This window comes from Girardinichthys multiradiatus, chromosome 21 (assembly GCF_021462225.1).
Source record: "Girardinichthys multiradiatus isolate DD_20200921_A chromosome 21, DD_fGirMul_XY1, whole genome shotgun sequence".
Classification (NCBI taxonomy): Eukaryota; Metazoa; Chordata; class Actinopteri; order Cyprinodontiformes; family Goodeidae; genus Girardinichthys; species Girardinichthys multiradiatus.
The window spans coordinates 26,935,475-26,947,562 of record NC_061813.1 but is presented as its reverse complement, the minus strand read 5'-3'; the positions used below and the strand labels follow the sequence as shown (position 1 = coordinate 26,947,562).

The 12,088-nt window shown below is 39.0% G+C and overlaps 1 protein-coding gene across 1 annotated transcript in view; it reads right to left on the bottom strand.

Annotated features, from left to right (window-relative positions):
- trpc1 (transient receptor potential cation channel, subfamily C, member 1) overlaps window positions 1-12,088 on the bottom strand; it is a 31,157-nt gene that overhangs the window by 13,958 nt on the left and 5,111 nt on the right. Inside the window, exons 3-8 of the mRNA XM_047349479.1 lie at window positions 9,302-9,403; window positions 8,990-9,192; window positions 6,970-7,101; window positions 6,390-6,585; window positions 5,451-5,787; window positions 3,365-3,504 (exon numbers count right to left, since the gene is read on the bottom strand). Of these exons, the coding sequence (XP_047205435.1) occupies window positions 3,365-3,504; window positions 5,451-5,787; window positions 6,390-6,585; window positions 6,970-7,101; window positions 8,990-9,192; window positions 9,302-9,403 (1,110 nt within the window). The remainder of the gene's footprint in view (window positions 1-3,364; window positions 3,505-5,450; window positions 5,788-6,389; window positions 6,586-6,969; window positions 7,102-8,989; window positions 9,193-9,301; window positions 9,404-12,088) is intronic.

Below are 12,088 nucleotides of genomic sequence, written 5' to 3'. Positions count from 1 at the left end.
TGCCATTAAAAAAACTTTTTCTGTCCTATTACTATAAATGTAAATGTATGAAATTTGCTAAATGCTACTGGGACTTCAATTGAAACTCTGTGCTATGATCAGATGTGACTAAGATTCAGCTTTTCATCTTAGAAGAGTCTGACATGAAACAATGGATGACTATGTAGAAAATCACCTCGTGCCCACTGTTAGGCACGGTACAGGACCTGTTATGCTGTGGACCTGTCTCTTCCAAAGGTCCTGGAAACCTTGATTGAGTGCCTGGCATTATAAATTCAAAATTATAACTGCTTGGATGGGTCAAGCTAACCAAAACAGGAAAACAACAGATATAATTAGTCTGAAAATAGCATCTGAATCAATTGTAACAAGTAATGGGTTTGAGATGTTTCATCCAAACACACCATAGTGCCATTTAACCTGTTAAAAGTGCAAAGCCTTTCTCAGAAATACAACAAATATATATATATAAGGTCTGTGCAAAGCTGTTGCCTGATTAGAGGTCTTTATCTGCTTGCCTGTATCCAGCTTGCAATCTCCTCCCTTCCTGGTCCATTCATGACACATACATAATGGACTGTGTTGATGAGGGGTATTGCATTGATCAGCTTTGTTCATGATGCATGGCATTGGTGTTTGCTGCCGCTTGGTGGCAGTATCAAAAATAAGCAGAGCAAAGCAACCTGATGCAGGCTATGCTTGTTTGTGTGGGTGATTGTTGTGATTTTGCCTTTTTACTGAATCCATTTGTCTAAAAGATTACACTGTTGTGATAGGATTTGATTATTGTTATACATCATGACTAAGAGGCAATATATTTGTTTTTAGTGAACTGCAGACAAGCTTGTCTTCTCCACCTCAGAGCTGGATGCAATATCAAAGGACTGTGAACTATAAAAAAGATGTGAACATGTGATAAATTAGCTTTCAGACACTGCATGTTACATTTTTATGGATCCTAACAATACACAGATTCTCATTTAGTGATTACTTGCATAGTTTGGCAAAACTTCAGACTTAGCTGAGGTATGTGAGAGTAAGTTTTTCAAACGCCTAGAAAAAAAATTAAATGTTGAACCCAGTCTTTGGGAAGCCTTCTACCCTTCAGTCAAACAATGGGGACACACAGTACACCAATACACCTCCTGAGTAAGTCTTAGGCACTATAATTTGATGCACAGATGTGCATTTATTGTTGATTTTCTCTGATCCACACCATGTGAAAATTGTAAAAAACATGCTCAAATAAATACCTTATATTTAAATAAATGTCCATTGGTGAGTTACAAGGAAGATGTGCGATTTGTATAGTCATCAATATGCCTCTGGCTTAATTCTGGCTGGATATTCAACCACTCCTCTTGACCGTAGTGATATTGGAGTTGTTGGTTTTCTGATAGACGTACTTTTTTAGCGCACTTCACATTAGTGCTTAGGTTGGTTCCATTCCAGAAATTTGCTTTAACTGTTCCGATGCTAGTTATAATGTGTTTTTAGGCTCATTGTCCCACTGCATTGTCCAACTCTGTTGAAATTTCAACCATGCATCTGTTGGTTTGACATGAGGTTGAAGAATTTGGGGTAGGTCCTCCTTCTTCATTATTACATCCACTTTGTGAAATCTGCAAATGCCACTGGTAGTACAACTCTACTTAACCTTTTTATTTATTTGTATAATGAATTCTTAAGTATTAACAAATACCATACACTTCAACATTGATGGTCTTAGCTAATTTGCAATGAGTTTCCCTAGGTGGGCTCTTAGCCCCTTGTATAAAGAAGGCTGTTTGTCTTAGAGCAGTTTTCTGTAATTTACTCTTATAACTCCATGAGTTACTAAACCAGTAGCTGTGACTGAAGACTCAAGGATAATTTTCTTGTAAGCAATTAAAAATATGATGCGGTTCAAAAATGTAATTAAAATTTATCATATTCAGTTTCCTAAGTACATTACACGGATGTGATCTAATAGCGTTCCTATCAAGATCTTAATAAACTACATGTTATCCTAAGCAGCTTGATATTTGAAGGTGCTGCTTGCGACCACTAGCTTACACAGTAATTTAGATGGCAAAAAAGTAATTGCATGAAAATACATGCAGCATGGAATGGTACGCAGTATCTCGTAAGAGCAAAGATAAGATTGCTTTTGCTTGTCTGCATAACATTTTGACATGCTTGTCAAATTTTAACTGAGACTGCAACATGGCATCAAGATTTTTTACTTCTCAGACCTGTTGGATAGGTTGTCCGCTGATGTTTAGATTTGAATCATCAACCATCACAGGGAAGGCAAATTATTTATATATAACTAACAAGAAGTGGACCAAGAACTAAGCCTTGGGGTACACCTTTATATATATTTTTTTAAATAATGATTTTTTTTACCACTTGTAACAACGCAACAATTCATTATTTGAATTAGAATATCATCTAAAAATCCAGAAATGCTGCTCCAAATACTTTACTCTGATCAAGTGAGGATTTGATTAGTCCATTAAAGAAGCAACAAGCAATGGGTGGTTCTTGAACATCCTAAACAATTTCTTAACATCTAAGAGGGCAGTTTGGGTCTAGATGGTTGAAACTTTGGACACAGTCTGATGTATATACAAAACAATAATAATGCATGTCAAAACTGTTTTTGGAATGGTTATAGCTGGCTAAAATTAAGGTTCTGGAATGACTACAACATCAACCCAATTCAAAATTTGTGAACTTTGCTTAAAAACCTGATCTCTGGAAGGAAGATTACCAGTTTAAAAGTGCTCCACCATTTCTGGTTTTTGACTGTGGTCACATTTTCAGCCAGAATTTCAAAGTCATGCACTCAAATATTGTTAAAAATCACTAAAATTGTTCATCATACCATCCCATCAATCTTGTAAAATTAAAAATCAAACAAATCATTAAAACCCCAAATTAATATGAGATTAAGTCCATGATGAGTGGAAACCTCTGACCAGAAATGTCAGTCATTTTCTACTGCTTATTCCATAGTGGGTTGCGGGGGAGCTGGTGCCTATCTCCAGCAGTCTAAGGGCGAGAGGCAGGGTCGCAGGGCAACACACAAACAACCACACACACACTCATTCATACACCTAAGGGCAATTTAGAGTGACCAATTAACCTAACAGGCATGTCTTTGGACTGTGGGAGGAAGCCAGAGTACCCGGTGAGAATCCACACATGCACAGGAGAACATGCAAACTCCATGCAGAAAGACTCCCGTTGGGAATTGAACCCAGGACCTTCTTGCTGCAAGGCAACAGTGCTACCAACTGCACCACCGTGCAGCCCTCTGACCAGAAATGTTTCTATATTTTCATTAAAAAAAATATTTACATCTGTAATGTGGTTTTACCTTGCTATGAGCAACTATCTTAAGAGTGAAGGTTGCCAAGTAGAGAGAATTCATCACAAAACTCAGCTGGTTCCTGGACTCTTCCAGAAAGTCTTCTAGCCCCTCGTACCACAAACGCTTCACATCTGACCACACCATTCCTACAAAGGGTGCAGAAATTTACCATCAGATAGACTTACATATACAGACACACTGATTTTTGCAGTCATGTGGAGATTTTTGTTCAGATTAACCCATAAGTCTTCTCTCAGGTGGAGCCGCAGGGGAAACGGGAATGTGTTAGACACAAAAACTCAAAAATTGACATGGTGAAAATGTGTCTCCAGTAGGATTTAGGGATGCATGTGGAATTTAATAAAGATTTGTTGTAGCTTACTTCAGCACAAAAAAAAAATCCATTAATTCTGTGTGTACATAGGTTATAAAAACAGCCAATGTGTAACTCTATACTGTAATTTAGAGATGATTAATCTGTCAGGGGTTTTAAAAGGAAGCCAGCAAAGAAGTGACAGCCTTTTGTACAGAAAGCCCTCTGGGCTGCTTATTCGCCCACTCGTGTTTGAGAAATGAGACAAACACAACATGAGAAACATTAAGGCACGTTCATGCATCCGAGTGCAAAAACACACTCAGTCTTACAGCATCTGATTTCTCCATTAATGGGAGGCAACTGGCTCAAGGGAGCAGGACAAAGATGAGAAGATGGGTGCAGCAGGAGTGAAAGAATGAACAATGGCAAGCAGTAAAAATGCTGCCCTAATAGCTGCTCGCATCCTGATAACAAAACATGTTAGAGGACGGCAATCATGGCAACCTCCCATCCTTTCTATTTTGCTCGATGTGTTGATGCAAAAGGGACCCTGGTGTGCAGACCACATCTTTTCAAATTAAACGACTTTGTAAAAATTATCTCTGATATTGTTCTTTTGCAATAGTTAAATAATTGTTTTACCGCTATACAGCACATGCAAAATCCAGTTCCGCATTTCTGTTGTGGCTCCAGTGACATCAAATTCAAAACTAACCCTCATCCATTTCCTTAATGTCAAATGAGCAAATGTCACTGCTTCTACAGCATTCTTTGGCTGTTAATGGGATGATTTATCAACCAAGTGCTGGGAAGAATGAGATCTACAGCACAAGGAACTAGGGAAAAAAGCAGAGTTTTACAGCCACTTACAAACATCCCAGCAAGAAGTCAGAACCATTAACGAGGCCCAAAGAGCATGATGATAATGGCTTCTTGGCATATGAGGTAGGTAGGGAAGGAGGTTGCTCTCCAGAGACAGGCCATTTATAAATGTGACTTTTTAGCTGCATCTGATAAGCAAGCTGGGGCATAGATGCCACATGAAAATGTTCCACATTTATAAGTGTTACAACCACAACCTATAATGTATTTTATTTGGGGCTTAAAGTGATTAACCAACACAAAGTAGTGCATAATTGTTAAGTGGAAGGAAATGGACACTTGGTTTGTAAAATTATTTCTGTACCCCGAGTTAGTAATTTGTAGAACAACCTTTTGCTACAACTTTTAAGGAGTATGTCTCTGTTAGCTCTGCAATTCTTTTTGTCAATTTGTCTTTGCAAAATGGTTAATGATCTGTCAGATTAGTGTTTGTGAACATCCATTTTATCAATCGTATGTTTGGATGTTGGCTAGACCGTTCAAGGCTATGAATCTAAACCATGACATTGTAGCTCTGGCTGTATGTTTAGGGTTGTTTTTCCTGCTGGACAGGGAACTTCTCTCTTAATCTAAAATCCAGTGAAACCTCTAACAGATCTTTCAGGATTTTATGTTCCTTTCGTCCATCTTCCCATGAACAACTCTGACCTTCCCACCTGTCCTGGCCCAGAAAAAGAATCCCCCACAGCACGATGCTGCCACCAGCACTTTTCACAGTGGGAATGTTATGTACTGGGTTATGTGTAACATTAGTTTTCCACCAAACATTTTAGTCCTATTTTGTTTAAGTCACAGTTAATTATTCAGTTATACAAACTTAACATTTAAGCTTTGAGCTACATAGCAGCATGTCGTACCACACCAAGTTAATCATTTACTGGATAAACAACTCACCTATGATCCAGAGGATCAGCAGGTAATCGATCATCTCAAGTGCGGGGCCCATTGTGTTCTTCTTGCCCTCATTGTAGACCAGAGAGTACAGGTTGAGCAACAGCAGGAAGGTGAAGTAGGAGGCGCTGTGAATGATGAATTTCACAAACGGCGTGTGGATTATCTGGCCGACGCGAGAGCGGGGTGCCAGCAGGTAGCAGATGGAGAGGAGTGGCCAGAGCAGCGCCACACTCAGGACCGTGCCCATCTTCAGGCAGGTATGCTTGCGTCGGTAGCTGGCCATCTCTCCGAACCAGACGGTGTTGAGGAACTGCTGACAGTTGGACTGAGCAACAAACTGTAAAGATGGGCAACAACAGGAATTGACAGAAAGGAGAAAAAAACAACTACAAGATTGATGTTTATATTAGTGTTTTCATTCTGTTTTACAATTATGCACTACTTTGTGTACATAATATGAAAAAGTTCAAGAGGTATAAATACTTTTGCAAGGCACTAGTTCAGTTATGTTCAACATTTCTTTCTCAGACTATATACTGTAAAAATCTAATAAAATAAACATGTTTTTTTCTCATTAAGTCTTGCATAAGTAAAAATGTCTGATGTGCAGCCTTTTAAGTAACTATATTAATGCTTTCTCTCCTGCAGGAAGAAATGTGTTGCCAGATGTACAATGATAGATGAGTTAAATTTTTCACACATGGTCTTTCAGGCTGTAAATCATTTGGCAGCTTTAACCATAGAGCTTTAGTTTGTCTTTGACTACTGTCGTCTGAAGGAAGCATTTTGGGGTGCCAAACTTTTGTCCGCAAAGGACAAGCACAAGATGTACTGCTGTAACTGATAAATATGACAAGTACAGTAAATAGGAGATCATTGCCAACAGAAATTAAATCAGAAAGCTTTTACTGAAAAAATGCAGACTTTTCTCTAACCTACCTCTTTTTGGTTGTACTTGATGGCTAGTTTAAGCCGGCTAAGGTTCATGCGCTCTTCCAGCAGGCCCCTCTTGTCAACATCATCCTCACTGGAGGTGTGATTGAGAATCACTTCGAGCTCTCGAGAGTTTCGAGCTTGAGCCAGAAGATCCTTGGCAAACATCTTGCACTGCTTTGCCAGTTCTTCATAGTCATTCCTACAGTGGAGAAAGGTCCTTAAACACTTACACTTACTAGCTCTATTGGTAATAGTATCATTGTTTGTGCTGTATGCATACACTGCGAGAGGCGGAGTACACCTTGAACGGGTCGTCAGTCCATCGCAGGGCAACACAGAGACACACAGGACAAACAACCATGCACACACCTATTCATACCTTAAGGCAATTTAGAAAGACCAATTAACCTAACAGTCATGTTTTTGAACTGTGGGAGGAAGCTGGAGTACCCAGAGAGCACCCACGCATGCATAGGGAGAACATGCAAACTACATGCAGAAAGACCCTAGGAAGGAAGGAAGGAAGGAAGGATGGATGGATAGATGGACGGATGGACAGACTGATGGATAAGCAGCACTTTACCTGAACTCCACCTCAACAAGACTGAGCTCCTTCAGGTCTGTGCTGAGCTCAAATGCTCGTAGTATGGGGTCCTCTTCAGTTAGCATGATGAGAGAGGGGCTCGCCAGGCATCGGTAGATGTCTAGACGAAATCTGAAAATGAACGAAGGTTTCACAAAAAAAAAAAAAGTATTGAAGTGGCTTAAAAATTGGAATTCAACTGAAACAGTATAAAGCCAATGTGAGTGAAGCTCACATGTTACACACACAACATGAGATTCATTAGTTATATGTAACCAGGTAATTTTATGGTTACCAATCACAGTTGTTTAGTTAGAAAAATAAAAACAAAGGTAATATAAAATGAAGCAATACAGAAAAACATTCCTGTGACAACTGTAACAGTTTAGTAGAGTTGTAATTTAACTGCATGACTATGGCAAAAAGACCTGTGATAAACAATAAAACTTTTTACAGTTCTGGACCAACTGGCAGAGTATAAATCATGTCACCTCTAGTTAACATGTGTACAAAAGCCTTACAACCAATAGTTATTTTGGTGACTTGCTGAGACCAAAACGTCTTTCTTCCCTGGAGTTCTCAGAGTTTTGGAGGTTTTGCTTAACATCCCCCTTAATGTGCATGGTGACAAGATAAATATGGGTTGCTGTCACAGGTTGTTAATCACTGTTCCAGTGGTGTTACTTTATTGCTTTGACTGAACATATGGGCAGATTTATGGAAGAAGCTAGTTTCTTTTAGGCCGATTTCTGAAGATCAAAAGATGCATTTGTCTTACTTAAAAGGTGTGTTTTCTTGTCTTTTCCATTTTGAGTGTCATACCTTGTGAAATCCGGTGCAACCCAAACAGATTAGGTACTAATGGAAAAAGGGCATTAGAGACACAAGCCTGTTATGCCATATTTATACTCCACTAAAAAAGAAAGCTGGGAATTACTAATTAAAAGTTATCGGATAATTTGACCAACTTAAAAGGTTAAATAAAAAATGACATTACAACTTTGTTTTTCAGGAATCTTATTATGAAAAATAAATATTTATATGGGATTTTTTGTTCCTGAATAGATTCAAAGTGAGCTTATGCTACTGCAAAAACACTGGACGAAGTTAAAGATCCTAATATTAGGCTTTATGAGGGTGACAAAAGATGAAGTAAGACTGTCAATCCGCCCGACATATGCTGGGTGCAGTTGCATCAGTTATTATAAGGTTAAATCACCAACTACTGTGCTGCTATTGACTGGCAACAATAAAATCATACCACAAACAGAGAGCTATTAATGCAATTTACATTAACAGAAAAATGCTTCAAAACTGCTCCTCAGGTCATTAGTATTGTTCCGAGTTCAATATCTGTGCGAGTCCAAAACATGTTAGGGATGACATTGCCAGCAAACAGAACTATGACATAGTATATAAACGGATCCATTTTATAGAATAAACTGTTTAACTCAACTCATGGTAACGTTTAGGGATAACAACCAGTTTGTATCTGAGGGATATATACATAGGGAGATACTCAAAAATGAAATGCAGAAACATTAAGTTTTTTAGTCGCTTGATTTGAAGCTGCTTTAAACTCTGTGTTGTTTGGCAGAGACACCACAGCTTGATTCATTTAGAGCGCTGTGTGGGAGAGAAAATAAAACTGCGCAGCAGAATAGCTCAGCAAAAGTTTATCTTCCAATCCTAAATGCAATCCAAAAGAAACGTGTACCACTTCTCTAGGGAAAACACAGTGGTTTTCTTTTACTTAAATTAAGTTTCAAATCTCTTGTATATGTCAGTGTACAACAGCTACATAATACAAGTTCCAAATGCTGTTCCTCTTAAGCTAGATAAGCAGAGGTAAATAGCAACACATTGCATTAGGAGTCATCTGTGGCACAGAGATAAAAGCATTCCTGCTAAAGCTTTTGCATAAATAATTCCTTTCCATATACACAAACAAACATGCACAAGCTGCCATGAAACCTGCTTTATGCCATTTTTATCTATAAATCACTGAATTAGTATGTACCTGGAGTGCCTTAAGCTGTCCTTCTTGTTTTTAGCATTGCAGAGCATGCACTCGCAGCCTACAGCGTGAGGCCTGGGGAGAGAGATGTCCTGTTTCAGTAGCATGGTCAGGATCTCGTAATTGTTCCTGTGTGCTGCCAAGATGACTGGAGCCACGTCCATGGTGGTGGAGTACTCTGGATTCTGGATTCGCTGTATCAGTTTCTGAGAAGGACAGAGTACATCTATTAGAGACTACAAGAAAAGACGCTGTGGTGCTCTGTTATTTGAATCTGGAAAGAAGTTGAATCATCTGTAATGGGAGGGGACTTACACTAATAGAGGGCTTTGAGGACCGCCTTGGCCTGTGGTTGAGGAGGATGTCCACGGCTCCCACAACCTCTGAGTCTATGGCCACCAGCAAGGCATCTGTGGCCTTCACAGAAATACATCATTTTTGAAAAAAGAGAAAATGAAGAAAAGGCATGCAAAGTGAAAAAAAGATAAAGAGCCTGATCTTCAAAGATGCCAAATAAGGGGTGGTAAACTGTTTGTGCAAAAAAAAAAAAATGCACATACAATAAGTGGGTGTGTTCCACACGATCTTCAAAGATTGCGTGTGAAATGGATAACAGGTGCAAAAGAGGTGCTAACAGCCCTATTTAAATGAGGAAATTACGTGGGCTAATGGCTGACTGCCCCCAGCGGATCTGGAGGAAAAGGCAATCAGATCCTCTCTGGCATTTTAAACATGCAGGGGTTGATTGCTCGGCATCATTATAAATGATCCAGTTGTTGATTTTGTCTTTCCGCTCCATTCTGCTCCTGCTTTTCTGGACTGCAGTTAGTTCACTTTTGTCGTCGCTATTCACAGCAGAAGGTTTGTCACAGCAGCCTCTGCGCGGATGAGTTTGTTGCTCTTATCTGTTCATTTTTAATAGGGCACCTCTGACTTCGTAATTGGGCAAGCAGAAGGCAGAGTTTGAATTTGTTCTGTGAGCACATGCTTTATGTTTGTGGTGCGGACGGACCCAGTGAGGCAAGGACTGTATTCTGCTTAGCCTTTAAACAGAATGATGGATTACAGGCCATTATGCAAAAAAGCAGAGTTGTGTCCAAAGTAGTGTGCACCCTCCGCCATCGGTGCGGACAAGGGGCAGCTGGTCGGTGCTGTGTCTACGCTGACATCATAGGAGTGCACACAGCTTGTTAACTGTGTTGCTTGATGTGACTGTGTTTGAAGAGTTTGGAGTTTAACATAAACAGGCACAATATTCGATGCTGGACATAATAATAGCTACATAAAAATAGTTTGTTTTAGGCTATCTGTATGTTATAGCTTTCCTAATTTTAAAACATAACGTCATAACTGTCCTGCAAAGAATTTAAGTTTAACATTTATGTACATAAAAATAAATTATTTTCCAATAACTTTACCGAATTCGTTTTGTGTATTTTGCCAGTATTTTAACAATATACAGCAAGTTTGATTGCTTAAATTATTTTTTTGTGACATTAAATCATTTTTTACTGTATAAACCCTCCCCTGGCATATGTTCACATTCAAAGATCGTAATAAAACAGATTCATCTCTAATTGCTCTGCATTGGTCTTGGTCTGTCATCGATGCATTTTGTTTTGTTTAGTGACAAGGTTAAAGCATACACTGTCTTTTTCTGGAATAGATCGGGTGTAATTTTCCACCTGCTAAAAAGTGATTGTAGCATCTAGTTTGCAAATGACAGATTTAATCTGCCTTATAATGACTTTATTTCTTTCCTATTAATTCTATTATCAGCATCAAAGCACAGTGGGTCATTTGCATGATGTGTAATTAGTTACACGGGCTGTGCGCACTTCCCTGGCAGATGATCAGTAATGTGCTTCAGCAGCAGATGATCTCTGGTGCGCTGGAATGATCCAGACGCAAGAAAAAAAGTGTTGCAAGGTGTTTTATCATAGGAGATTTGTCATGGCTTCTGTTTGTGATTGGCTCCAAATCAGACCTTAGATATTCTTACAGAGAATCCTCTGTTCTTATCTGTTTTTATTATTTTTAATTCATGACAACCCAAATCTGTTGACTCATGTACAGAGGATTCTCTCTCTGTCATCTCTCATTCTATCTACAGTACTGTGCAAAAGTTTTATGCAGGTGTGAAAAAATGCTGTAAACAAAGATTGCTTTTAAAAATGGAAGTGGTACTTATTTATTTTCATCAATCAACAAAATGCAGAGAATGAACAAAAGAGAAATCTAAATCAAATCAATATTTGGTGTGACCACCCTTTTGTCATGGAGTGACATTTTGGACTTGTTGGTTTATTTTGTAATTTTGATTCTCCTTATGGCTCTTTGTTTATTTCTTAAGTTATTGTTTCTATGTTCCCCTCTAGTTTCTCTGTTTACTTTAGTTCATAGTTATTCTAGTTCTTTATTTCCTCCTCTGATTTATTCTCTTGCTTAGTTTGTGTTTTCTGTTTCAGTCCTTTCACCCATCCTCAGCCTTTGTATTTGTTTCACCTGTTCCTTGTCACACCTGTTCCCTGTTTCTTTGATTACCTGCCTTTTGTTCCCCTCTCTGTGCTCTGTGTATATTAGTTGTTCTGTTTGTTTAGTTCCTCGCTGGTTCCTTGTTTCTATGTCGGTGATGTCTATGCTTCGTTTATGCTACGCTACGTTTCTATGTCTATGCTTTGTCTATGCTTCGTTTATGCTACGTGTACCATGACTATGTTTTGTTCATGCTTCGTTTTGCCATACTACCTGGAGTGTGGAATAAATTATGATGCGGCTACCGAGCTCTTGTCTGCACTTTGGTCCGACCCACAGTCCTCCCCCGACACCTTTGCCTTCAAAACAGCCTCAATTCTTCTATAGGTCCACTTGCACAGTTTTTGAAGGAACTCGGCTGGTTTCAAACATCTTGGAGAACTAACCACAGATCTTCTGTGGATGTAGGCTTTCTCACATCCTTCTGTCTCTTCATGTTATCCAGACACACTGGATGATGTTAAGATCCGAGCTCTGTGTGGGCCATCCCATCACTTCCAGTAAGTCTTGTTCTTTTTGCTGAAGATAGTTCTTAATGCATTTATCTGTATGTTTGGGTTCGCTCAC